The 24,940-nt window shown below is 37.7% G+C and overlaps 1 protein-coding gene across 2 annotated transcripts in view; it reads left to right on the plus strand.

Moving 5' to 3' along the window:
- Positions 1–7,684: 7,684 nt before the first annotated feature.
- LOC149784736 (ciliary microtubule inner protein 5-like) overlaps positions 7,685–24,940 on the plus strand; it is a 49,109-nt gene continuing 31,853 nt past the window's right edge. The window contains exon 1 of one of the 2 annotated variants that reach the window (XM_089932763.1): positions 7,685–8,122. In XM_089932763.1, the coding sequence (XP_089788889.1) occupies positions 8,091–8,122 (32 nt within the window). In that variant the 5' untranslated portion in view covers positions 7,685–8,090. Of the gene's footprint in view, positions 8,123–16,921; positions 17,127–24,940 lie in introns of those variants that run through there. The other variant, XM_089932761.1, reaches the window with a different exon arrangement.

The following is a 24,940-nucleotide window of genomic DNA, read 5'->3' on the forward strand; positions in this document are numbered from 1 at the left end:
TTTCAAAAAGGCATCCACGTAGTCTGCGAAAATGCCTTTCTGAGTAGGGTCACCCTTGCGGTATTGTTGTGTCTTGGGAAAGTGGCAAATTTCGTACACTTCTAACAGTTGGTATCCCATGTCCAGAGCTTTGAACAATTCTATGCTGACCCAGGTTCCCGTCAAGGCCCGTTCTTCCTGGCTGTGCTGACAAGGTTGGTCTTGGTTGCACGTTTCGGCACAAGTACGGCACAAGGGAAACATCAGTTTGCCTTGACAATGGTGAGGTAAGACGGGATGGCATAGGTTCGTGGGAGGCAAAACTTTGCACTTGATCAAGCCTTCGTATTGTCGAAAGTTGACCAGGTCGATGTGTTCCGTCAGCAATTGCGGGTGCCCTACAGGAAAGCGACAATATTTGCACACGTAGGGATACAGCGAACACACGTCCAAGTATTTGATTTCTTCTCCTTTCTCTTCGTCGGCTTGGTACAGCAAACAGGTGGCATTGGTCCTTCCTCCGTACAAACTATCCCTCGGGTTCAGCGGGTCCATGAACTGGTAACTTTCCACGAGGCGTTTAAACTCGGGATCGGTTTTCATACGGTGATCGTACTCGTGTTCCCACATTTCCACCACTTGGTATCCTTGCTGTTCTAACTTTAGGCGCCGCTGACAAGTGTCCTGGTACAAGTCTTCCATGGTTCGTTGCAAAAACTGATTTTTAGTGCCACGGTCAGGGTAACAGACGGGACATCCGTGAAATAAGCAACCGTTACACTCGTACACGATCTTGGGGTTTTATAAGTCCCAGCCATCGACCGAATGCGTTCCGATGATATTTAAGCCCCCTCCGTTGCGGGCATGCTGAATCCACTTGTCTTCCTTGTCGCACAAGTAATGTAACCAACGTAGGGCTTTGACCGAGTACTGACGTTTGACATAGTGGGTCGTTTGAGGGCTGATGACAGCCACGGTGTTTTCAGGCATGAATCGTTGTCGATACACTAAGGAACACGCTTTGGCAATGGTGCAAGCTTCTTTCAAAGGATCGACCCCTCCGTGTTCCATGAACAGTTCTCGAAATTTTCCACAGCAACGCCGTAAAATGTCCACGTCGGAACGACAATACTTTAGCATTTCTTCCTGAAAGTCGAAAGGGTCCGAGGCGTGAGCCTGGTACCAAGCGTAGAAAGCTTCTCGTTGTTCGATACGCATGTTGTCGGGGTCGTAATAGTGAGCCTCAGGTAAATGGGGTAGAACGGCGTGTTGATTGGCTTCCGTATTGAAAAAGTGTGGAAAGTACCCTTTAGCCATTTCTGTCATTCCAAACGTTTTAGGCATTCGACTCAAAGGCATGGCCAAATAGCTCATCGAATCTTTAAACTGTACTTGTCCCACTTGCATGAAAATGATTTTGGCTCCGTTCAAAGTCACTTTAGGACGCTCGGTGCCTTGTTCCGTATAGTACCTCAAAAGAAACTGTCCATCGTATCCAGAGAAATTGTGAGCCATCACCGTGGCATGACGATGACAATCTCCGTAACGTTCGATGTCCTCTTGGCTCCACGTCTTGTCGACGGGGTCTAAAACCCATTGGGCAAAATCGGCTAACGTGTTCGGTCCTCGAAAGATTTTTTCACGCCCTCCGGGAATCTTGCTGCAGTGAGGGCAATGACTGAAGATAGGTTCTTGAATGCACTTCTCGCACGCTCGATGAGCCACGCAGAAATTAGGAATGTGAATGCCGGTTTCTTGCATGCATTCGAAATCGAAAAAGATGAAATTGCCTTTCTTCTTGTGACCGTCCTCTTTCTCTGGTGGGGGTTGGTATTTTTGCACGTAACATTGGTGTTCCAAGTCCACGATGTGGTGACAAATGTGACATTTTTTCTTTCCTGAACATACGTGTGCCTTGGTATTATTGGTACGTATGACTTGTTCACACGTAGAGCACAATCTCAGCAGTTGACAAGCGCATTTCTTCTGTGAACCTTGCGTTTTCAGATGTTGTTGGTAACAGGTAGGGCTGACAAACGTGCGCAGACAAGTTGAACAAGGCACTGGTTCTTCGCTCAGACAGGGTGAAGAGGCCAAACATCCTGAGCATTTCAATCCACAATGCTTGTGTTGCTCTCGATTGTTATAACCATGGTCACATTTCTCACAGTAATAACTGTATCCCAGGAATCCGGTGATACTGGTAATGGTATCGAAATGGTCATCGTGATAATAAACATGAATGTATTTTCCGTCCTTAAAATCTTGCCCTCGAAACAACAAAGGCCCACGCATTTCTTGAGGGTGAACTTTCAAGGTGTATCGTGGAGCTAGGACATCTTGCAATTTTTGCATTTCAGGAATGCCACAGGGTGTGTCTTTGGACAGGCCAGCTTGTTGCAACAGGAGTTCTGCTTCGTTTCGTTGTTTGGCTCGGTCCGATTGTCGAATAGTTTTCCAGGCTCTTTTCCATTCTACCGTGTCGTTCTTGTTGGCATAGGTTCGTCCCACCACGATGGCTCGAGCTAAACACATCTGGTACTGAGGGTTGTGAATTTGGACGAGACTCTTTTTGGTGCTGCGAAGGTCGTTCACCAATAACATCTTTTTGCGTCCAGTCCCTTGAGGAGGAGAGACGTGGGTCATATCCAGTGTGGCTTTTCCATCGGTGATGTCAAACTGGTCATTAGATTGTTGTACGTGTTGAATCTTGTCCATGACTTTGGAAGCGGTCAATTCTGCAGGGGTGCTAAACTCGATCCAAGCAGGGGATTTCAAACCGTCGTGTTGTATGGAAAGTCTCAAGCGATCGTCTTCTTTGGGTTGACATTGTCGCTTGAGTGCAGTGAGCAAAGAATCCCACACCCCAGTGATAAACACTTCTGCTTTCTCTAACGGCACTTCAGCCTTGAAATCTTTAAACTTCACCGTGTATTTGTAAGCCGTGGTTCTAAATTTCCTAGAGGAGCGCTTTTCCGTCTCTCGAATGGAATAGTACTTTTCAGGGTTGACTAAGGGTGATGAACTTGGTTTAGAGGGTTCGGATTCTGGTTCACTCATGTCCTCTTCAAAATCACTGGCATGAATTTGTGCCAAGATTTCAGCCCTGGTACGAGGCGATAGATCACGTTTCTGCCTCTTACTTTCTTCTTCTTTCTTCTCGAAAGAATAGGATCGTTTCATCTTGAGTGAAAAACGTCAAATGACTCAAGTGTAAACACCATAAACTAATTTATAGTCATGGCAGACCAGCGTATATAAAAGGGTGTGTATCTTGTCCTTTCACTATTCATTTCACTCTCAAGCCGAGCACAACGATGGAAGAGACTAACCAAATCGAACGTTTCGTCAGAGCTTTGCGAGGGGTCATTAGAAAATTCTCTTCAGACCAGCCGACGGACTACTCTCCTTCCTTTCGAGATAAAAGTGAAGATACTTGCTATATCTGTCAGAAGAAAGGGCATTGGTCTTCAGAGTGTCCAGACCGTCAAAAAAGAAAAAAAACAGGGGCTAAAAAGGACAAAAGTCAAGATACCTGTTATTATTGCAAAGAAAAAGGACATTGGTCTCCAGATTGCCCAAAAAAGAAACAAGAGGAATCAGAAGAAAAGAGGAATTCTTCAGAAGAAGAGAGGGATTCTTCAGAGGAAGAGAGGGATTCTTCAGAGGAAGAGAGGGATTCTTCTGAGGAAGAAAGAAGACAGGTGAAGAAAAAGAAACAGGAGAAGAAAAGAAGAAGGGAAGAAAGTGAGGAGGAAGAACAGGAAAAGAGTGTGACGGTGAAGAAATTTAAAAAACAGAGAGACTAAACAAGGAGAAAGAAGAAGTCAATGAACTTTTTAAAGTTTTGTATTGTGAATTGTGAATTGGATTGTAACAACGGATAAAAGAATAAATTAATGATATAAGGTAAGTGTCTTTGAGTTATGATTTTAAAATAAGAACCTACACTCACGCACTCATACACAGACACGTACTATAAGGGTAAAATGGGTGGGTTTTTTTCTTTTTGAGTTATTGGCAAATTGAAATTGTATTTCTTTTCGAGAAATGTGGGTGGCCCTGAAAAGGGCCTTTTTTCTTTATGGTGTAGGGGTGAGTTTAACCAATCAACTTTAACTGCCTTATGCCTTTGCCACGGCCAAGGCCTACTTCTGAACTGCGTAATGTTGATGATTGGGTTGAAATCACTAAGGGTGGTACGGTAGGCTTAGTCACAGGGTTGACGTGTTTAGCTCGGGAAGGTCGTATTCTCTTCGGTCGTAATAAAGAAGTCTGATACATTTGTTTCAGACTTCTTAACTCCGCTAAAATGTCAACAGTACCGTGACCGTTTGATTTTCACCCTCTTGTTTCTTTGCTGCTACTTCTTCTTGCTGTTGTTGCTGTTGTTTTTTTCTTACCTCTTCTTCTTCTTGCTGCTGTAGGAGAAAAGCTTGTTCGGCTTCCTTTTGTCGTTGTATAAATTTCTCCAATTCTTCTTTCTGTCTCTGTCTAAAATTCTCCACTTGCGGTAATGAAGAAGGTAACGAAGGTTCCGGAACAAATTCTTGCGAGGAGAGAAAATCCACAAAATCCCAATTCACCTCTTCTGAAAGTAAGTCCGGGTTCCCTTGGGCGGTCTCCCCTGCTGGTGCACCCCATTGGATCGTTTTCTGAGTTTCCGTCATGTTGAATCACTGTCGCATAGATTGACTGCACACAAGCGCTAGCGAATCTATATTGACTACGTGACGTCACAGACTGCTCTCTTCGGATTGAATGCGGGCTGACTGAATTTTGTAACGCGTGTTCGGATTGGTGAATGAACTCAATCCGTTTCAATCCTACCTCTGCCTATAAATAAGCGCAGTTCACTGCATTGATTCACCTGTTCTCGTCGCTTCAAGATGTGGACCACAGTTGAGTCATCCACCCTTGTGTATTCCATGATGTTTCGGACAGACTTGCTCATGTATGTCCGATCCAAGTGGACCGTTGTCCACAGGACAAACACCAGCCTGTGGATACGTAGGATCTACGTTGAAAGACAAGGATGCCTGAAAAGAGTGCTGATTTACGGACCAACAGTGAGACGCAGCCTAAGGACAAGAAGAAGACCAATGCGGTGCCCTTTATGTTAGTGAATACATTAACATAAACCCAAAGGCCCTTTTCAGGGCCAGCCATATTTCTCGAAAAGAGATAGCCTTTCAATTGCCTACCCCTTTTTTTAAAAAAATTTAAAAAAAAAAATAAAAAAAATCCCATGTTAAATTCCCCTTGTACGTATATTAACCCACGATTTATTCCCATGTTAAATTTCCACTGAGGCTAATCTGACCCACGATTTTTTCTCCATGTTAAATTTCCATTGAGGCTAATCTGACCCACGATTTTTCTCCATGTTAAATTTCCATTGAGGCTAATCTGACCCACGATTTTTCTCCATGTTAAATTTCCATTGAGGCTAATCTGACCCAAGGGGGTCTGTAATGCTAATTCCCATTGAGGCTAATCTCGCCCCCTTCACTACTATCATTGTCTGTTAGGTGTCGTTTCGTGCTTCTGCAACTTGAAAATTTATTGAGGATAATAATTTGTTTCTATTTTTTATAAAGTTTTAATTATGTTACTGATTTTATTATCGGTGGATCTCTTTGCCTCGGGTACCATGACAACCCAAATACTTTAATAATCGATGATATATTCAACCTTTTTTATCAATGTAACAATCACTTATTATCTCCCTTTGTCAAGGTCACTGTACGTTGAAGTTCATTGGGCTTCAGATGTGCACCACTTATTCAGATACGAGCCCACAAACTTGTTGGGTTTATTGGGGACTTGTAGAGGAAAACTTGAATATATTGTGTAAATGCCATCATTTTATCATGTGATCAAGCTACGGAATTGAAGAAAAAATTCTGTGATGTATTCAAAACGGTAATTACGTGACGACTATGCTATTGCAGGTGGTTCACGAAGAAATACTGTTATATATGACTAATTCTTATAAAGGTACAATTTCACTTCAGTTCACAGTCGGTTAATAATTTTATGACCTACGGGTCTAGTCTAATTACGGTGGTGTATTAAATACCGTAATTTAAATAATAGAGGTCGCTGTTTGGCAAAAGATAATTACCAAACAAATATTTGCTTATTTTTTCTCAAAAGAAGACTGGATATGTGTAAATCGTACTTATTCGTAGCCTTGAACCTAAAACCAGTTTTGATTTATCGCTACCGCAACAAAAGGTACTACTGTATGCAAAAAACGACGAAATTTCATATCTCTGGATTTTTAAGGAGAACACGTACATAACAATATTTTTTCATAAAGGGTGCTTAAAATGTTTCCTGCTAGCTTGTATTCATAAGATGTAAGCGTGATTTGCCGATTTTACCACAAAAGTATAGTAAATATGCAGAATATTGACGCTACCATCTATGTGACAGGGCTAGGTTTTATGTGACTACATAATCCATCAACTATATTGCATCAGACACAAATGGAAAAGGACATTTTTAGAAGCAATTGGAAAGCATCTGTTGACTTCGTGCATTTTTTAGATTATCAGTTTGTTGCTATGTGAAATTCTGCACACCAAACCTGGATATATTGTTTTGGAAAGAAATCATACCGGGATTTAATTTTCGATAATGCACACTACGCTCTTTCTATCTTCAAATCAATTAATTAATTAATTATCCTGATTTATTATTAACTTCTTTCGACAAAAGTTGGAAATATTTGCATGCCTGGAATATGAATCATTTGTTTCGTAACAGACGTGTAACAACTTGAACTAGGAATTTAGAGACGTTTAAAAGACGCACTTACTTTACACATCACTAACGCTATATACCAAAAATAACACTTGTCGTATTCGAGCAACTGATAACATACTTGTGTACCGCACTATAATTTGACCACAAACGATCGTCCTCCATGTCTACGTCTGGAATAATGAAGCCGCTTTTTTATTCTTTATTTTTATTTTCTTTCAAATTGGGGTAAAATCCTTTCAACAAATCGAGCGGATAAAACGCATGTCAATCCCGCCTACAGCCTGGATGTCAGACTTGCTCGACAGTTCCAAATATTACGTAATAAACAAGAACGTATTGGGTTTAATGCTCGAACTTCCATAAAGATGAATCAGTAACATATGTATGAAATATGATTGGCAAGTTGACATGGGTGCATTGCTGGGGCTTGGAAGAAGAAAAAAAAAATAACAGATTTTACTCGTATAACATGCATTTTTTAAATAGCGCAGGTATAAACTGTGCATGTATTGCTCCATGTCATAATAATGGTATCTGACACTGTCTCCTGCAATCTATGAATGCTATTTAAAGCTACAACAATCTCAGCGTATCAAATCCCACTTCTGACACCAAGTTGACATTAGTTAATTTTTCATCGCTCTTATCTGTAATCGATTCTCTGATATTGATCGTTTCCTTTGATCCAATGCGCACCGTATCCAGAATTTGATGACGTTAGTTTCACCTGAGCTATACTTATTGGATATTTTACTCTTGATTTATAGACAACACTCGCTATAGATAATTTCTGACCGGCATAATCTTCTAATCGATTCCAAGACGTATCGATTTTTGCATATAAATCGCCAACAAACGAGCCGAAACTTACGGCATTCAAGGCTGTTGAAGGAGTATCAAATGTGACAAGTCATTCAATTCATGTCCCAATCTGGTTATATCAGATTTGGTCCTGCCTCTTTCAGTATATGCACTCGACCCCTGTTTGTGTATCGGTGGGGCATTTATCTTTATGTATAGAACCAGCGCATGGTTACCGGTTTCTGTCCCGTACATAATGAGTACCTAATTCACGTATGTGCAAAAACTAAAGTCCTGTTGTATATATTATAATTAGAATTCTTGTCTAGGCCACGACTATTTTCTTGTCAAAGTTGAGAGGACAGATTTGACAGATACGGGAGGTTGCCATTCTTCACGGAGGACCCAAAGCCTTAAAGTATACATAAATAACTGTAAGAGATTTTTCTCTACATCAGATGTAAAACTTCAAGAGGATATAAATTGTGTTCAAGGATTCCTTTTCTTTTCAAAAAGGAACCCACTAAGCAGAGAAAATGTCGAGTTATATGCTAGCAACCCGTAAAAGGTAAGAGGAAATATAATCATTTCTCTTTTTAATTGTCATTTCTTGAAACAATCTTGAATGTGGACGGTTTATATGAGATATTTGCATCGTTTTGGCAGTTTTAATTTAATAAACTAGATAATATCAAAGGTTATTAACTTCATTTGGACTGAAAATAGATTTTAATGTGGTTTCTCTGTCGGAAGTAAATGATAATTGATTATGCAGGTGCAGTTACTTTGTCACATTACGAAAAGGGACATGTTTTGTTTTTCAGTAATTACAACATTTTAAAAACAATGTTTCCGGAATAAAAGTGCGACCTGTTTTACCGCATAATGCACACGTAAAGATGTTCTTGTGTTACGGTGTTGCAATAGTTCGTATGCCCTGCTCGCACCCAAAAGTGTTCGGGTTTACATCCCATCATCGGATAAGCCCAGGGCAGTTACCGCGGTGTTTACTTGAGCAAGGTGTTTTGCTCCAATTGCCTTAGCACCAAATGACACTTTAAACCAAATCATATCAATGATGACAGACCTTTTATATTTTGATACAAGTCGAACATTTCCCAAATAGAAAGTATAACAAAAACACAGTGTGATTGCGAAATGGTGAAAGCAATTGACTGTCCACCCACCCATCTTTCTGATGTCCTAACCTGTTTGGTAATAATTTTAAAACTTTCCGGATTCGACACCTCAAACACATAGTAACAAGCGACTATTATCTGAGTAAATACAATTACATGCAATTCAGATCTGTATGGTATAGGGAATACGAATCCAATTGAAATTTAAAACCCGAATAGCGATATACACAATTGCCGAACATAAAAGAATCTCAAGCAGTACAAAGCGTCCGCGTTAATAGTGCTAAATTACCATTTAGGCCTTCAACTCATCCATATAATAACTTTAATTTGAGCTCATATGAAAATGTGGTTAACTCCAATTTAACGGCACAAACTGTACACTGCAGTAACACAGATATAGATGCGAGACTCGCAAAAAAAAATCCATTTTTTACTTTGATCTGCTATTTGCAGATACATCAAAATACGTGTGTATTATATACAATTATATGTATGACATTACACCTGTATTTCATAAATTTATTTTCGGATAAATACATGTACATCACATACAGTCATATGAGGGTGAATCTAAACAAATACATGTGCATGAAATCATATGCTTACTAATATATGTGTATTACACACAATCTTATGCTTACTAATATATGTGCATGAAATCATATGCTTACTAATATATGTGTATTACGCACAATCTTATGCTTACTAATACATGTGCATGAAATCATATGCTTACTAATATATGTGTATTACACACAATCTTATGCTTACTAATACATGTGCATGAAATCATATGCTTACTAATATATGTGTATTACACACAATCTTATGCTTACTAATACATGTACATGAAATCATATGCTTACTAATATATGTGTATTACACACAATCTTATGCTTACTAATATATGTGTATATGATACAGTCTTATGCTTACTAATACATGTGTATATGATACAATCTTATGCTTACTAATACATGTGCACACAATCATATGCATTCTAAGACATGGGTATTACACACAATCATAGTCTTGCCAATAATTTTGTATGACATACATATGCGTACCCGTATATCTCCATATAGTTCATAGATAATGCTGGTTTTCTCCATCAACTATTAAGAAACACTATATTTTGACTGACATCAATAGATGTGAAAGGGTCTTGTTTTTAATAAAAGGAGATACACTGTGGAAACTAGATTTCTTCGGTTACTATTTCAGTTTAAATACTAAGGTGAGATGTGAGTTTGGATAATTCATTATATCAGGTGTGTGTGTGTATGTGTGTGTGTGTGATGTCGCTACGATGTCTGCAGTTTGATAGTGATATATATCACTAAGGCATCATGCCTCAGACATGTAACATCATGTCCCAACCAGTCACATTATCCTGACACCAAGACGATCAGTCCTTATACTAGCCGTTTTATGCTGACAACCAAACTAGGTAGCTGCTAGTACCATTTTTAGGAGTCTGTTGTATGACTTGACCGGGGTTCGAACCCGCAGCCTCTTGCACCAGTACAGAATGCTCTAATTACTTAGACAACCTGATTGGTGAGTCTTTTATTAACTGAGTCTCTAACTGAATGGTTGTTTGATTTTTTTCCCAGACATTTTCACTTCATTCAGTCATTAGAACGCTATTGAGCACACTTGGTAATTTATTCAAACAAACATATTTTTCACTTTTCAATCATTAGATTTCTACTCCATATTTTAAGAAACCGCTCCGGTGGCCTAGCGGTTAGGGCGTCCACATTGGATGCGGGAGGTCGTGGGTTCAATTCCCGGCCGAGTCATACCAAATACTTACAAAAATGATACTAACAGCTGCCTCGCTTGGCGCTCAGCATTAAGAGGTTAGTGTTAGGACTGGTCGGCCTGGTGTCAGGATAATGTGACCGGGTGGGACATCATACTACATGTATGCGGCATGATGCCCCAGTGCTGGACATCACTATAAACTGCCACAGTGCAGACATCGCAGCAATATGGCTGAAACATTGTTAAAGCTACGTTAAAAATCCAAGTCACTCACACATATTTTAAGAATTTATAACGTTCCCTTTATCATTTAATTTTACAAAATCTTAACAACTTTGCTTTTTTATTTCATCTTGTAGTATCTCATGCTTGCGTATTTTTGAAACGTTTATCTTCTTAAAGTGTATTTTCAACGTTTACCTTTAATCGACGCATTATAACCGTTATTGTGCAGACGAAAGTTAGCCCTAATGCATAAATACATAAACAGGCATTAATTTCTGCTTAAACATTAGACGATGGCTAATTTCCACTTCAGATTCATTGACTATAAGAAATATATTGATTATAAGAAATATATTGATTATAACAAATATATTGATTATAAAAAATATATCGTTATTCTTTAAACCTGCTCATGATTAACAAAACAGATTCCTTTTGAAAACCAATGAAATTCACAAGTCATGATAATGAGCACATTATTGAACGATAGATAGGTTTGGACTGTATATCATCACTTGTGTTATTATAGATTGTGGTTTTAAAATTAACCACTGATATTTGGAGAGACTCTATAAGATAATGTAGCAATAGATAAACTAATATAACTGATAACATAACATTTCAGTAGAAGTTTAAGGATTATTTAAATATACTATTACCAGTCTATGATCTTAAACTAAGTACCAAGAAAGGAAAACTAAAAAGTTTAGTAAAATACAAGCTAATTTAATTATCTAAGTTATAAACTTTATATTTAAGATGAACTTCCATCATCGTGAATAAACTCCAAAATAAGCCTAAAAGTTCTATCACAACTCCAGAAATATAGTGTTCCAAAATAATTTGAATAGTCCCGAATGTGCTGATGCGTCAATAGCCTTGAATGTGCCAATTTGCCAGCCGTCTTATCACGTTGATATAATCCAGAATGACTTAAAATGAATTCATAATAATCCCCAAATAGTGTTTCAGTCTAACCAAAAATGAGCATTTTGTAAATCAGATGAATTCTATCAATAAATAAATTCCTTCAAATAATAATCCAACAGAACTAAAACTGATTCCACTAGACAAATGTTAAAATAGGAATAAACAATTATACTGATCACAACCTTTGTATAAAATCCTCAGACGAGATAAGAAAGTCAGGGTGCAGGCTATTTTCTCATCAAGTTGTAAACAAAGTTAAGTCTGTTTGCTTAGATATTAGCAACTAACCTGAAATATTCAGGTACACCATTTTTTTTTCTAAGAGAAAAACCAATGCCCTGAACTCAAATCTAAGCGAACATATTTGTTTACAAATGAACATTATCTTAAAACACACACACACACACACACACACACACATATATATATATATATATATATATATATATATATATATATATATATATATATATATATATATATATATATATATATATATATATATGCATGTGTGTAGGCCTACAAAGAGTATGCAAGACGGGCGAGGAGGAGGAGTGTGATTTATGGCTTCTAACCAATACAAGAAAAGATTACTGTACAGAAAATTCTTTATAATTACCTCATTCTCTAATTTTTGTAAAAGTATACTGCATATTCCGCTTATATATGGCATAACTGGACAATGTAGACCATTTCTGCCAGTGAATTGCCATTAGGTTGCCGAGACTGAATGGACAAATGGAAGACATCGGTCAATCAAGGCATGTTCTTATCCGCTTATGTAATCAGTTCCGGCAGATCCTCTTCAACTGTGTTCTTATTCAGACCGGCATACCAAAATAAGCAAATGAGACTCTGTGTGGTGTTTAAATTGCGTCTCAAAACCAGCTAATTACAAAACTTAGCTGTTTGTATAAAGAGCGTATTGTATGCTTTACCAGAGAATTTAGATAATTAATGACATGGCGTGCTAGTATTGTCAGTGTCTTTAAAGAACTTGCAAATATGTAATGTCCTCTGTGTGTGTGTGTGTGTGTGTGTGCGCGCGCGCGCGAGTCCATTACAAGATACAATTACTCAGAAACATCATCAGACAATCAAACTGTTGTTACGGCTATTACTTCGGAAGAACAAAACTACGAGATTTCCATCGATCAAGACGTTGTTGAACATGAAATAAACAAACTGACAACGAATGACAATAGTACAATGAGTCCGTGTTACCCAAGCTACTGGGATAACACTATTATCGTCTAAATTGTAACAAAACTAAGAGTCATGCTAAAGGGACACCAATCTAGACTGGAGACACAAATAACATTAAAACTAAATCTGCAGATTTCAGGGAACCACTGTCATTAGGATAAATGTTCAAATACAAAAAAAGTATATGCACTCTTTGAGGACACGTATATAACCCGGATAAACAAATAAAATATATACAAAACACCCACGCTCCGATGATACAAATTTGGCTTGGAAAAACCTTCAATACAAGATAAACTTTGCGTACTCTCTGGACACACCTGTGGTTTGCATAAGTCAATATAATACAAAACGATTATACACGTTTCGTTGGCACAGATAATGTCCAGATATGCAAGCTCTGGTGAAATAAATATTGCATGGATAACCCGACTAAATTCAGGATAGAAAATCTCAAGACTCCGGGGACGCTATGTCCGGATATACCGATAAATAAATGTAAGTTGGAAAAATTTGAGGACACAGATATAGTGAGGATAAACGAAGAAAATAAAAAGTTGCACGTTCTTGCAACACAAAGTGTCCGGATAAACCGATAAAATATACAGAATGTGCAAGCCATGGGAAAATAAACATGATTCGGATAAACTGATACAGTACAGAATTGATTCACCAAGAGAAACTACATGATTCGGATAAACCGATACAGTACAGAATCGATGCACCATGAGAAAGTACGTGATTCAAATAAACCGATACAGTTCAGAATCGATGCACCAAGAGAAACTACATGATTCGGATAAACTGATACAGTACAGAATTGATGCACCAAGAGAAACTATATGATTCGGATAAACTGCTACAGTACAGAATCGATGCACCAAGAGAAACTACACGATTCGGATAAACCGATACAGTACAGAATCGATGCCCCAAGAGAAACTACATGATTCGGATAAATTGATACAGTACAGAATAGATACACCAAGAGAAACTACATGATTCAGATAAAACGTTGAAATACAATACAAAGTCTGCTAGTTCCGGTGACAAATATGTAGTCGGATAAATTGATAAAATAACTAAAACGTCGGATAAACCGAGAACATATGACAAAGTCTGCACTCTAAGGCAACACAATATAGAGTCGGGATAAATCAATAAAGCAAATGCAAAATATGCACACTCCGGGAACAAAACTATGGTTAGGCTAAACCAGTAATATACATGACAAATATGTGCACTCAAAGGACACAACTACGTGTCAGACAAACAGATAAATTACAATGAAAATGATGCACGTACCAAACAAAATATAGTCCGAATAAATAGATAACCTAAATATAAAATAAGCAATCTCCGTAAACACAGTCGTTGTTGGGACAAACCCAAATAATACATTACAAAATCTGCACACCCCGAGACACACATGTGTAACTCAGAGAAACAAAAAAAAAACAAAAAAAAAACAAAAAAAAAAAAAAAAAAACCACTATGTAGATTCCTGGGAAACAATGTAGATCGGATTAACCGAAACTCTCCTATGAGCTAGATTTGAATAGACTTTTATACATTGCCGCTCTTTTAAGTTTATTTTAAACGATCATGACCGTACATTTCACGTACAGTGAATTCTAGATACCCCCGCCCAACCACCAATCCCCGCCAAAAAATAAAACTCGTCCATATATAAAACAAATGTATAACCAAACTACATTACTCCATGGAACATAGGAAGGAACATTGCTAAACACTTTGTAATATGCAGTTTGTCGTTTGCATCAAATCTGATGCAAACAACCTATTCGAGTCCCTAAAATCGGGTATATTTATTGATTTTGTTATCTATGTATGCAGGAAAGCCTATCTTGCTGTTCAATTGGTGGTAACGTGATTGGCAATGACATAAAGATCAAATGAGTAACCTTAAATTCATGAATCGTCTTCAGTAACTCAGTTTTTTTTGGGGGGGGTTGGGGGGGGGGGGGGTTAACGCCATTTTTCATTACAAGATAGCCATACGTGGCGGCCAGGATATTTAGAAGAGGAAGAACCCAGAAAATAATCTAGGGAAAAACCACCGACCCACGGGACGCTACTGGCAAGCTTTCTCACATGACCACACAAGTCGAGCCGCAGACTCGAACAACTCGGAAACATAGGTGAGATGTCCGTGATCTGTAAAGGCAAACTCATCAGACCACTCGCTCCCCACTCCCACCCCCGCAAAAAACACACACTCAAAATATTTTAATCATAACACGACATAGTAATCGTAAGTACCAAGATCCGTAATGTAAACAGAGTGAAGTGTTCAAGTGTAATATTTTATTTACCTAAATATGTGTGAAAAGGTTCGATCGCTATATTCATATGAGGCCCTGTGTACGTCAGAGTGTATCACGAATTATAAATCCTGGGAACAGCAGAGGGTACCAGACATGATGAGGTTCTGTGGATATCAGAGGGCTCCAACAATTATCAGGTCCGGGGAATGCCAAAGGGAACCATGAACTCATAAGCCTCGCGAAAATCGGAAACTCAAAAGCTCAAAACCGATCGTAAAGTTGTGAGCGTTAGTACGAAATTATTTATTGCATAATTCGTGCGCAGAGATTAATGTAGACCTGTTTGATAATAGAGACTATTAAATGGGTTTTGTAAGGCACATTTTCAATCCTTCAAGAAAATGACCTAAGAAGAACGATACATATGTTTTATTAACTCATCTTTTTAACTCCAGAGTGGTGGTGGTTCTCTTGGCTGCATGCTTTTGACATTTTGTTATTTCCATGTAAAGAGATGTAATGTACTTGTCAAAAAGCTTTTTTCTGAGGGTTAATCTAAAATGCATTTTAAATAACGTTTTATTTGTCCGTCTATCTGTGTTTGCTTATGCATACATACATACATACATACATGTCTGCATGTGTGTATGTATGACTGTGTGTATGCCTAAGTACGTCTGTCTGTATGCATATATGTATACTGGCGCGGATGATAAATGGATAGTGTACATTTTGTTAGTTTGTCACAGAAATATGAGGTCTCCATTTCAATATGATAAAACATGATACATCAAATTATTTCGACTGCATATTATACATTTGAATACAATATCCACTGGAATACTGTATGCAATGTGGATATCAGCCCAGGCTTGCCTTGATGCTCAGTCATACAGCTGTGTAAATGTGAAACTCTTTTCTGCTCGTATAGTAGTCCTGACGTACTCATAATATAATATATTGGTCCAGGTGTACTCGACATATTCTAAAAGAGCCCCTACGAACCCAGCATATTGTATAATAGTCATGACGTACTTAGTATATATTATAATAGCCCCGGCTTACTCAGTATATCGTATAATAATCCTGACGTACTTAGTATATCGTATAATAATCCTGACGTGCTCAGTATATCATAAATTAGTCCCGACGTACTCATTATTCTAAATGAGTCACAACGTATCCATCATATTATATAATAATCCTGACGTACTCATTATATTTGCATAATAGTCCTGACATACTCAGTATATTGTAAAATAGTACCGGCGTAACCATCATATCGTTCAGCCGTCCTGACGTAATCTGTACATCGTATAAACGTCCTGTTTTAAAAATATGTATCCATTTCATGCAATAATAAATTTCATATTAACACGTCTAACTATAGTTTCGTAGGGAGAATCACGCTCGAATAAATGCATTCATAAAACTTGCCAATATTGTATACATGTATAAATGAATATAAACAATTTAAATGTATTGAATGGGATACAAAAACGATTATCACAAGTCCAATATTTAGGTCAGGAATTATATTGAAATGCATATTGATTATTCATGGAAAAGTATCAATTTCATCGCTGGCATTCAATGACACGGTTAATATCAGTTTACATTGTCTTTCTGCCCATTTACATTATGTACTGTTACCATAGGTCACAGCACACGAGTCAAATCATTGATATGTACATAAGAGAAAGAATAAGTTAGCAATTAGTGAACCAATATAAAACAAAAAGAATGTGAATTTCAAAGATCCTAGCACTTCTCACAAGAATTTATGATGTGTCACATATAAGGAAAATTTAAATGGCATTGTAAGTGTGCAATGTATGAACATTAAAACGGAGAAAGAAAGACGTTTACAAAAATTTAAATCTGTGATATTTTTGTGTAAATTACGAATTCTCATAACCATGGAATTGGGACTTATCCGCACCACGAGTCACCAAGACAACGGGGTGGGTGTGCCTGGAAGTTTGATGAAACTTCAGATGTTCTCCTCCAGGTATGTATGTATGTATGTATGTACGTACGTGTGTGTGTATGTATGTATGTATGTATGTATGTATGTAGTGTTTCACAGAATCTCTTCACACTGATGGCTGTATAGTGCCAGCTAAAGGTAAACGTTAGCCCACAACTATTTGGAAGATATACGTTTCCAAAATAAATGTGAACTTGAAGTACATAGATCATAAAAAGCAAAGATTTTAAAATTCTCTGAAACGTACATAATACAAAATATCAAACTAACAGATTGAACATCTTTGCAAAATGTGTTTAAAATGTTTTAGGTAAGCTGCTTGTGTTCAAGACGTTAGAGATTTACTCCGATGGTACATCATCATAGTTCATAAATTGAGTTTGCATCAAAATACTTCTTTCTCACTCGGTGGAGGTTAGCACACTCGACACGAAAGTTTTCTACTGTCAGTGGACACTGACAGAATAAACACTCTGATCGAAGTTCACTCTTCAGGAGGCGTGCGTTAATCATGCATGTGTGGCCTTTACGAGATAAACATCGTCAAGCATTTGTGGCCATAACCAGATCGTCATAGTCAAGCGTGTGGCCTATGCGAGGTCAGCATAGTTAAGCATGTGTGGCCTATACGAGATCAGTAAAGTTAAGCATATGTGGCCTATATAAGATAGGCATAGTCAAACGTGTGGCCTTTACGAGATCATCATAGTCAAGAGTGTGGCGTATACGAGATCAACATAGTTAAGCCTGTGTGGCCTACATGAGATCGGCATAGTTAAGAGTGTGGCGAATACGAGATCGGCATGGTTACGGGTGTGTGGCGAATACGAGGTCGGCATAGTTAGAATGTGGCCCATACCAGATCGGCATAGTTAAGCATGTGTAACCAATATTAGTTTGGCATAATACCACCTCATCGCTGTGATTTGTTACGTACAAGGAATGTAAATCCGATAGTAGGGGCACAGAGTGGCCGAGTGGTCTAAATCACTCTCCGTTACGGATCACTACCATCTCACCTTTATCGTATGCTGAAAAATGGCGTTAAACCCCACAACAACAACAAATCCGATAGTGGTTTTGATGTTCTGAAATTTGTGGAATTTGCATTCCACGTAATTTTCCAGATAAGACGAGTATGCTGATTATATAGTATTTCAAGTCAGTATATTGAAACTTCCTTTGGATAACGGATGACTGCTTGGCAGCTTTGTTTGCTTTGTCTGCACTTTCTTGACCCCGCACTGTGACTAAATAGCCAACATTACATGATAGTTATCCCAGATTTTATGAGCACATCGTGTTTCTGTAGTATATGGGATACTAACGGATTGTCAGTTTCATGATGGTGTAAGTCTCTCGACTTTTAAAGAGAATCCGAATATACGATGAATCCCATTCCTTGATATATATCAATGTAGCTTAATCTGTTAGAGTGGCTGTAATTTCTTCCAGGAAAAAACAAAACAAAACTAAAACGAGGTTTTATCTCATAAATTCCTCAAGATGGTGCCACAGGGTGTTGCTATATGGCTCCAACTTGATCCCCAGCTTTCGCACCTTTTGTATCTAGGTAATATTAGCTATAGCTGGAAACAAATTCTAAAATTAATGAATTTTACTGTGAGAAGCGATGATTTGTTAAAGATGCTTTAAATTTGTAAACGTAAAACAAATTTGTGTGGAGATTTTGAAAACCATGCTGATTATTTGGTAATTCAGAATTTTGCAATATTTGCAACACACAATTTTCCTGCTTCCGTGTGAGGACAAATTGGAATGCCAAGAGGTCCAATGAAACGTGGTTTCTGAGTGTACAATGTATGACATTTGAGCGGAAAGACGATATCATATACGGGATTAACTTAATTGGGAAATAGTTTGGTTGCATACCGAACAGCCAGTTTCGTTAACCTGAGTTATCGCGCTGATTTATTTGTCTTGACCGTGAGGTTTTCTGAAGGAGAAATTATAAATGCACATAGGGTAAATCTCTGAATGCCTATGGGATGACGCATCTGCAGATACTATTTACTACCTGATACGTACAAAATACAGCATTATTCTAGCTTAGACCTTACTAATGACCCTTGTAAACCTGAGCAAGACCTTCCAGTCTATACTACATTCTGTATTTTTACCGCGACCAGTATTACATCTGTTGATTTGTAACATTTGTCACTGATATATTTCTTGTGTGGAATAAAGGTTAGTTTAAATGAACCATATATTTTTGGTGACCTACATTAGGAAAAAGACCACCATCAGCATCGATTTTTGGGTACTCGTGAATAAAGCATAACTGGCAGAAGTGTATGAAAACAGTTTTTAATTTCGAAATTGTTTAGCTTTCCTCTGCTGTCCATATCTGAACATTCATTATGCTTTTGTGTAATTGATGTTCAGTAACATACATTTTCTTTGATCTGCAGCAGAACCAAAAAATAATCAATATATATATATATATATATATATATATATATATATATATATATATATATATATATATACGTGTGTGTGTGTGTGTGTGTGTGTGTAATACACAGTAAGTTCCTGGCCTAATTGAATTTATTTACTGATAATATGCTGCCTTGAAGCACTCCCATCACGTAGAGATCGAATTTTAGAAGCGATGTTAGATTCTTTGACTCTAAATTTTCCATCTTTCACAAAACTAGGAATAAAGTTGCGTAGACGGTGGCTTAGACCTAAGCTGATGAGGTCGTTAGTTATGCCCTACTTCCATGAGATGTCATAAGCTATATCTCCAAGGGAATAAGATGGCATTTGTATGTACTTTCTTTGTGAATGCTTTTATAATAAATGCTTTTAGACCGTCACGATAGTCTGTTATGCTTATCTGGCGTCCAAGATGAACATCTGATATTTTACTGAGCTCGATATATCAGAAAGTCTGTCATTTACTATACATGTCACGGTTTTGCAACTACAGCTTCTTAATAACATGGGGCGATAGTTGGAAAGGTCGTTGCTATCCTTTCCAGGTTAAGGTAATCGAAGCACCATTGCGTCTCGCCAAGACTGCAGACGGTTTGCCAGTTTTCTCAGTTTTCATTGAAAAGGTTTACCACAGCATTGACAATTGTATCATGAAAGTGTTTCAAAGGCTGATAGTGGATATCATCTGACACTGCTGGAGTGCCGTAGTTCTCTGCGAGTGAAATGTTTATTGCTATCGTCAGCGATGGCAAATCTGAAATTTAGAGGAACCTTTCCTGTCAGGTTTGTAACTTGGCGGATGTCTTCAGAATATCTCTTTTGAAAAGATTATTTTTTTAGAATGTTCCTGTTTCGGCCATTATATTTTAGATTTCAGGTATAGTATTGACCGCTTCGTCAGATTTCTTTAATTGTTTGGTATGGCTGCTTTTATCTTAGTGCCAATGAATTATCCTACCATATTCCATACGATGTTAAAAGAGGAGCGCGAGTTCGACCTAGAGACAAAAAATCTCTAATCTTTTTTCTTTTTTTCTCTAATGATATGACAAGTGTTCGTCGGTTGGTATAAATGGTATCTGTTCAGAATTGCAGTTGTCGGAATGTAATTTAAATGTTTAATGTCCTTTACTGGTTCCCCCGATAGCATCTTTGCATACATCATCAAACCATCATGTATTAACACGTTTAGATATTGCCAAAGTTGTTGGAAAAATTGCATCATGGGTTATTGTTCTATATAGTTGCATTTGATCCACACAGTCATCAAAATGGTCAACTGCCATGGTTGAGTCTCAGTATGGTTGCAATGTTTCCCAAACAGCCCTCTTATATTTCCATCTCTGCCCTAGCCATTATGGTTTGAGTGTATAACTTGTAATCTATATTGGAAATCTGTTTTCATACCGTAGTGGTCATTATCAACTTCCCAAGAGTCGTCAAGAAGATGTATTACAGATGGTCAGATATACGGATAAGTAGGATACTGTGGCAAGATCAAGTCGATATACGACTTAGCGTTTAAAAGGCAAAGATTTGAAACAAAGTCTTGTATGTTCTTCATTCTCTTGTTGATATCTTACAACCCCAAAGTTTATGCTGACCGTTGAAGTTGCCAAGTAAAACAAAGGCGTTGGTAAATGTTCAATAAGATAGTAAGGATCAGATTTTTGACGGAGTTCATAAAGGAAGATAAATTGAGCAGAGTGTACAAGTTCTATGCATGAAGATTAACACTGCGAATTATTTAGCTGCGGGGAGTTGTAGTATCTACATCGGAATGACAGACAATATACGGCTTCTTGTCTTCAACCATCCATTCGCAAGGGGGAAACAATATCAAATGTATGATGACGTGCGACTTTGTTTTCTTCAAACCCTGCTAATTAAAATCATCGACCATAATTTCAAGAAGAGGAAGACAACCGATTAATCAATCTAAGTTATAACCACCAAGCGCCCTCTGGTCATATATAGTATTCATGCACGCTCTCTGATCATCTATAGTATGAATGCACGCCCTCTGATCATCTATAGTATGAATGCACGCCCTCTGATCATCTATAGTATGAATGCACGCCCTCTGATCATATATAGCATGAATGTACGCCCTCTGATCATCTATAGTATGAATGCACGCCCTCTGATCATCTATAGCATGAATGCACGCCCTCTGATCATCTATAGCATGAATGCACGCCCTCTGATCATATATAGCATGAATGCACGCCCTCTGATCATCTATAGCATGAATGCACGCCCTCTGATCATCTATAGTATGAATGCACGCCCTCTGATCATATATAGCATGAATGCACGCCTCTGATTATATATAGCATGAATGCACGCCCTCTGATCATATATAGCATGAATGCACGCCCTCTGATCATATATAGCATGAATGCACGCCCTCTGATCATCTATAGTATGAATGCACGTCCTCTGATCATCTATAGCATGAATGCACGCCATCTGATCATCTATAGTATGAATGCACGCCCTCTGATCATCTATAGTATGAATGCACGCCCTCTGATCATATATAGCATGAATGCACGCCTCTGATCATATATAGTATGCATGCAAGCTCAAGGACTTAAGTAAATAATCGTACTGAATTCATCCAATAACAGGAATTATTTTTTCCAGTCCAAATTGATATATGACAATGGTCACAATCATACACGTACACCAAAAGAATACAATAAAATTAAAGAGAACAATAGAAAAAGCGAGAGAGGTCATTCTATTTGATATAATGAATGTGGAATAAGGCTTTAATGGTATGTATTTTTTTTCTTCATGTATGTTGTTTTAATTGCGGTAGATAGCTTGACAAAAAGAAGTAAAAGTAGATTGTTCAAAAGCTTTGAACGTGTACCCAAATCTTACGAAATCACTATGTCAAAAAGCACAGTACTTTCACGTTTCTTGTATAATTACTGAGGAGTAAATTGTCGGATTACTGCGATCAAGTTTTCAATAATTTTTGTGTTAAAACTATATTTGTCATTGGCAAACACTGTATATGTCCTATGTTAGACAACGTTTTACATTTACATTAAGAATTCGTTATAGGTAAATCACGCCTTCATACTTTACATTTGTTGTGCAAGCTACAGGACACAATTATCGATCCGCATAATGTATATTTTAGATTTTGCAATTTAAATAGTAACTGCACCTGCAAATAACGGTATAGGCGAAGGAGTGTAGTGCGGCACATATTAGAATATAATTACATATAGAAACAGTTGTTGCAGGTAAATAAATGAAATAAGTATGACATAACAAGAGTCGGACTACTGACGTCATTTTATTTTGGTACGGCCGTTTATATCAACAACGATAGCTGGTGGAAGTTATTCCCTGGTAAAATATAAATACAGCTTGGACCCTTTTCAAAACCTTGTTGACATATACTGGTGATTTGTTGTGAAAGACTCTAGTTTCTATGACGGTTTCTGAATTAGTCTGGCTTAGGATAACGAGTTTGTCGTCCTTGCAGATTTGTGTGATGTGTTTGTATAACTATTTCGTTCTCTTTGCAGCACTGTGTGTTTTATTTGCTAGTGGCGTCAACTAGCCCTGCCCTAAGCCCGATAAACTTCTATACTTTTGAATGCATACATTTATTGGAAAAGCCATTGTCGTACCGACTGAATAGTCGGTGGTGGCTCAATGATTCGGGCAATGTTCTCTAGTGGCGTCGCTTCAGAAGAGCCCTGAAGCAATGCTCTTTATTGACGATCCTACTTTGACACAGAGAGCATCTTTTATGTCAGTTTCCAACTCCATCGTTATCCCCACTCCCATCTAAACATAGTTTTTTTTAGAAAGAATTATCCACGTTACTTTAAGCAAAGGCGAAATACTATGAAAATTTTCAGCTGCAAAACTCAAAAAAGCCTCAGATGGCTCCGACCTTAGCTTGTGCCCGAGAGTAATTGCCTCCCTCTCCCAGCCGACCTTCGCTCCGCTAGTGTGTGGTCCTCGACGGCCTTGTGGGTACATCTCTATATCTGGTTCAACGTTTTAATGCGAGTCCCTATTAACTTTTTTCAGCATATTTATCACCAGAAGCCACATCTTAGCATGGGTCTTCTCTAACAGTATCAAAGGAGCTTGGGCACATTTGCCATGATAACTCCCCTTGAAATATACACATTGCATTGTTGGGTAGACACTATGACCTCCACTGTACTCTATCTGTCTGTCTGTATGTCTGCCTCTCTCTCTCTCGTCCTTAGTTTTCACATACCCACACCATCCAGAATTTAAATGCAGATGGTCGTTACTCGATTATTGCAGAAACTAAAATGTACTGGAAACTCGCTGAAATATCCTGGGTATTTTGGAAAACAAGCCAATCTAGAAAGTAAACATGCCTTGCAAATTAGGTGGGCAATTCCCAATATATTTTGTTTTCATAAGTAACCAACAACAACAACATAATAATAATAATAATAATAATAATAATAATAATAAACCGTCTTCTATATTTACAATATATCCTGTACGAATATGGCTAAACGTCTTTCGAGATAAACCATGTTTTTTATTTTAAAAATTGTATATATGTTAAACTACATACAGAAATCTAATTGTAAAGCATACACCAATTAAGAACTAACTTTTCGTGAACTATGCTAAATTGAAATATATAAATAAAACATTTTCCCCACCTTTGTGTAAAACAGTTACGTTATTTGGGTAACAAAAACAACTATTAAACCATATTTCTAGTGTTTTGCTAGAAAATTTGCCAATGTCAGAGGTGATGAATCCCCAAAACTATGGTTGACAAAAATTATTCGTTATTGTTAATGCCGCGAGTCTTACTGAACAATTACAGTCTCCCTCTCGCTATTTTGCTGATTTCGAAATCAATTTTAAGCTTGTTCTGGCAAAGCGACAAACAGATTAAATTGGGATTGTCCAGAGCAACACAATGACCTAGAAAAGATTCGTATCGCGTGGTAAGGAAATGTTCGTTCTTTTGCAAGCAAAGTCTTAAAATAGGTAATGGCTTGTTGATATAATTACAGGACATTTTGACAATAACTTTTACTACTTGGTCTAATCACAGGACGTTATAACAATATACTGTTTGTGTAGGCTTCCTTGTGAAGATTGTGTCGACTCACCGTACTAATAACACTTTCGTCGCAGATAACGGAAAACAAAAAGTTTCTCTCTCTCTCTTTGTGTGCTTCTGCTTTGCCTATAATAAAAAAAAATCAAACGATTAAATGCAAGGTTTCGATACCAAACGGATATATTTGTATTTGTGTGACGCCAGGTAAAATAATCAGGTATATAACTAAGCAAAGAACATGCATCTTTATGGGTCTTTTTACCTTTATAGTCAAAGA

The sequence above is a fragment of the Sinohyriopsis cumingii genome, chromosome 14 (assembly GCF_028554795.1).
Source record: "Sinohyriopsis cumingii isolate HCF-2022 chromosome 14, ASM2855479v2, whole genome shotgun sequence".
NCBI classification, from domain to species: Eukaryota; Metazoa; Mollusca; class Bivalvia; order Unionida; family Unionidae; genus Sinohyriopsis; species Sinohyriopsis cumingii.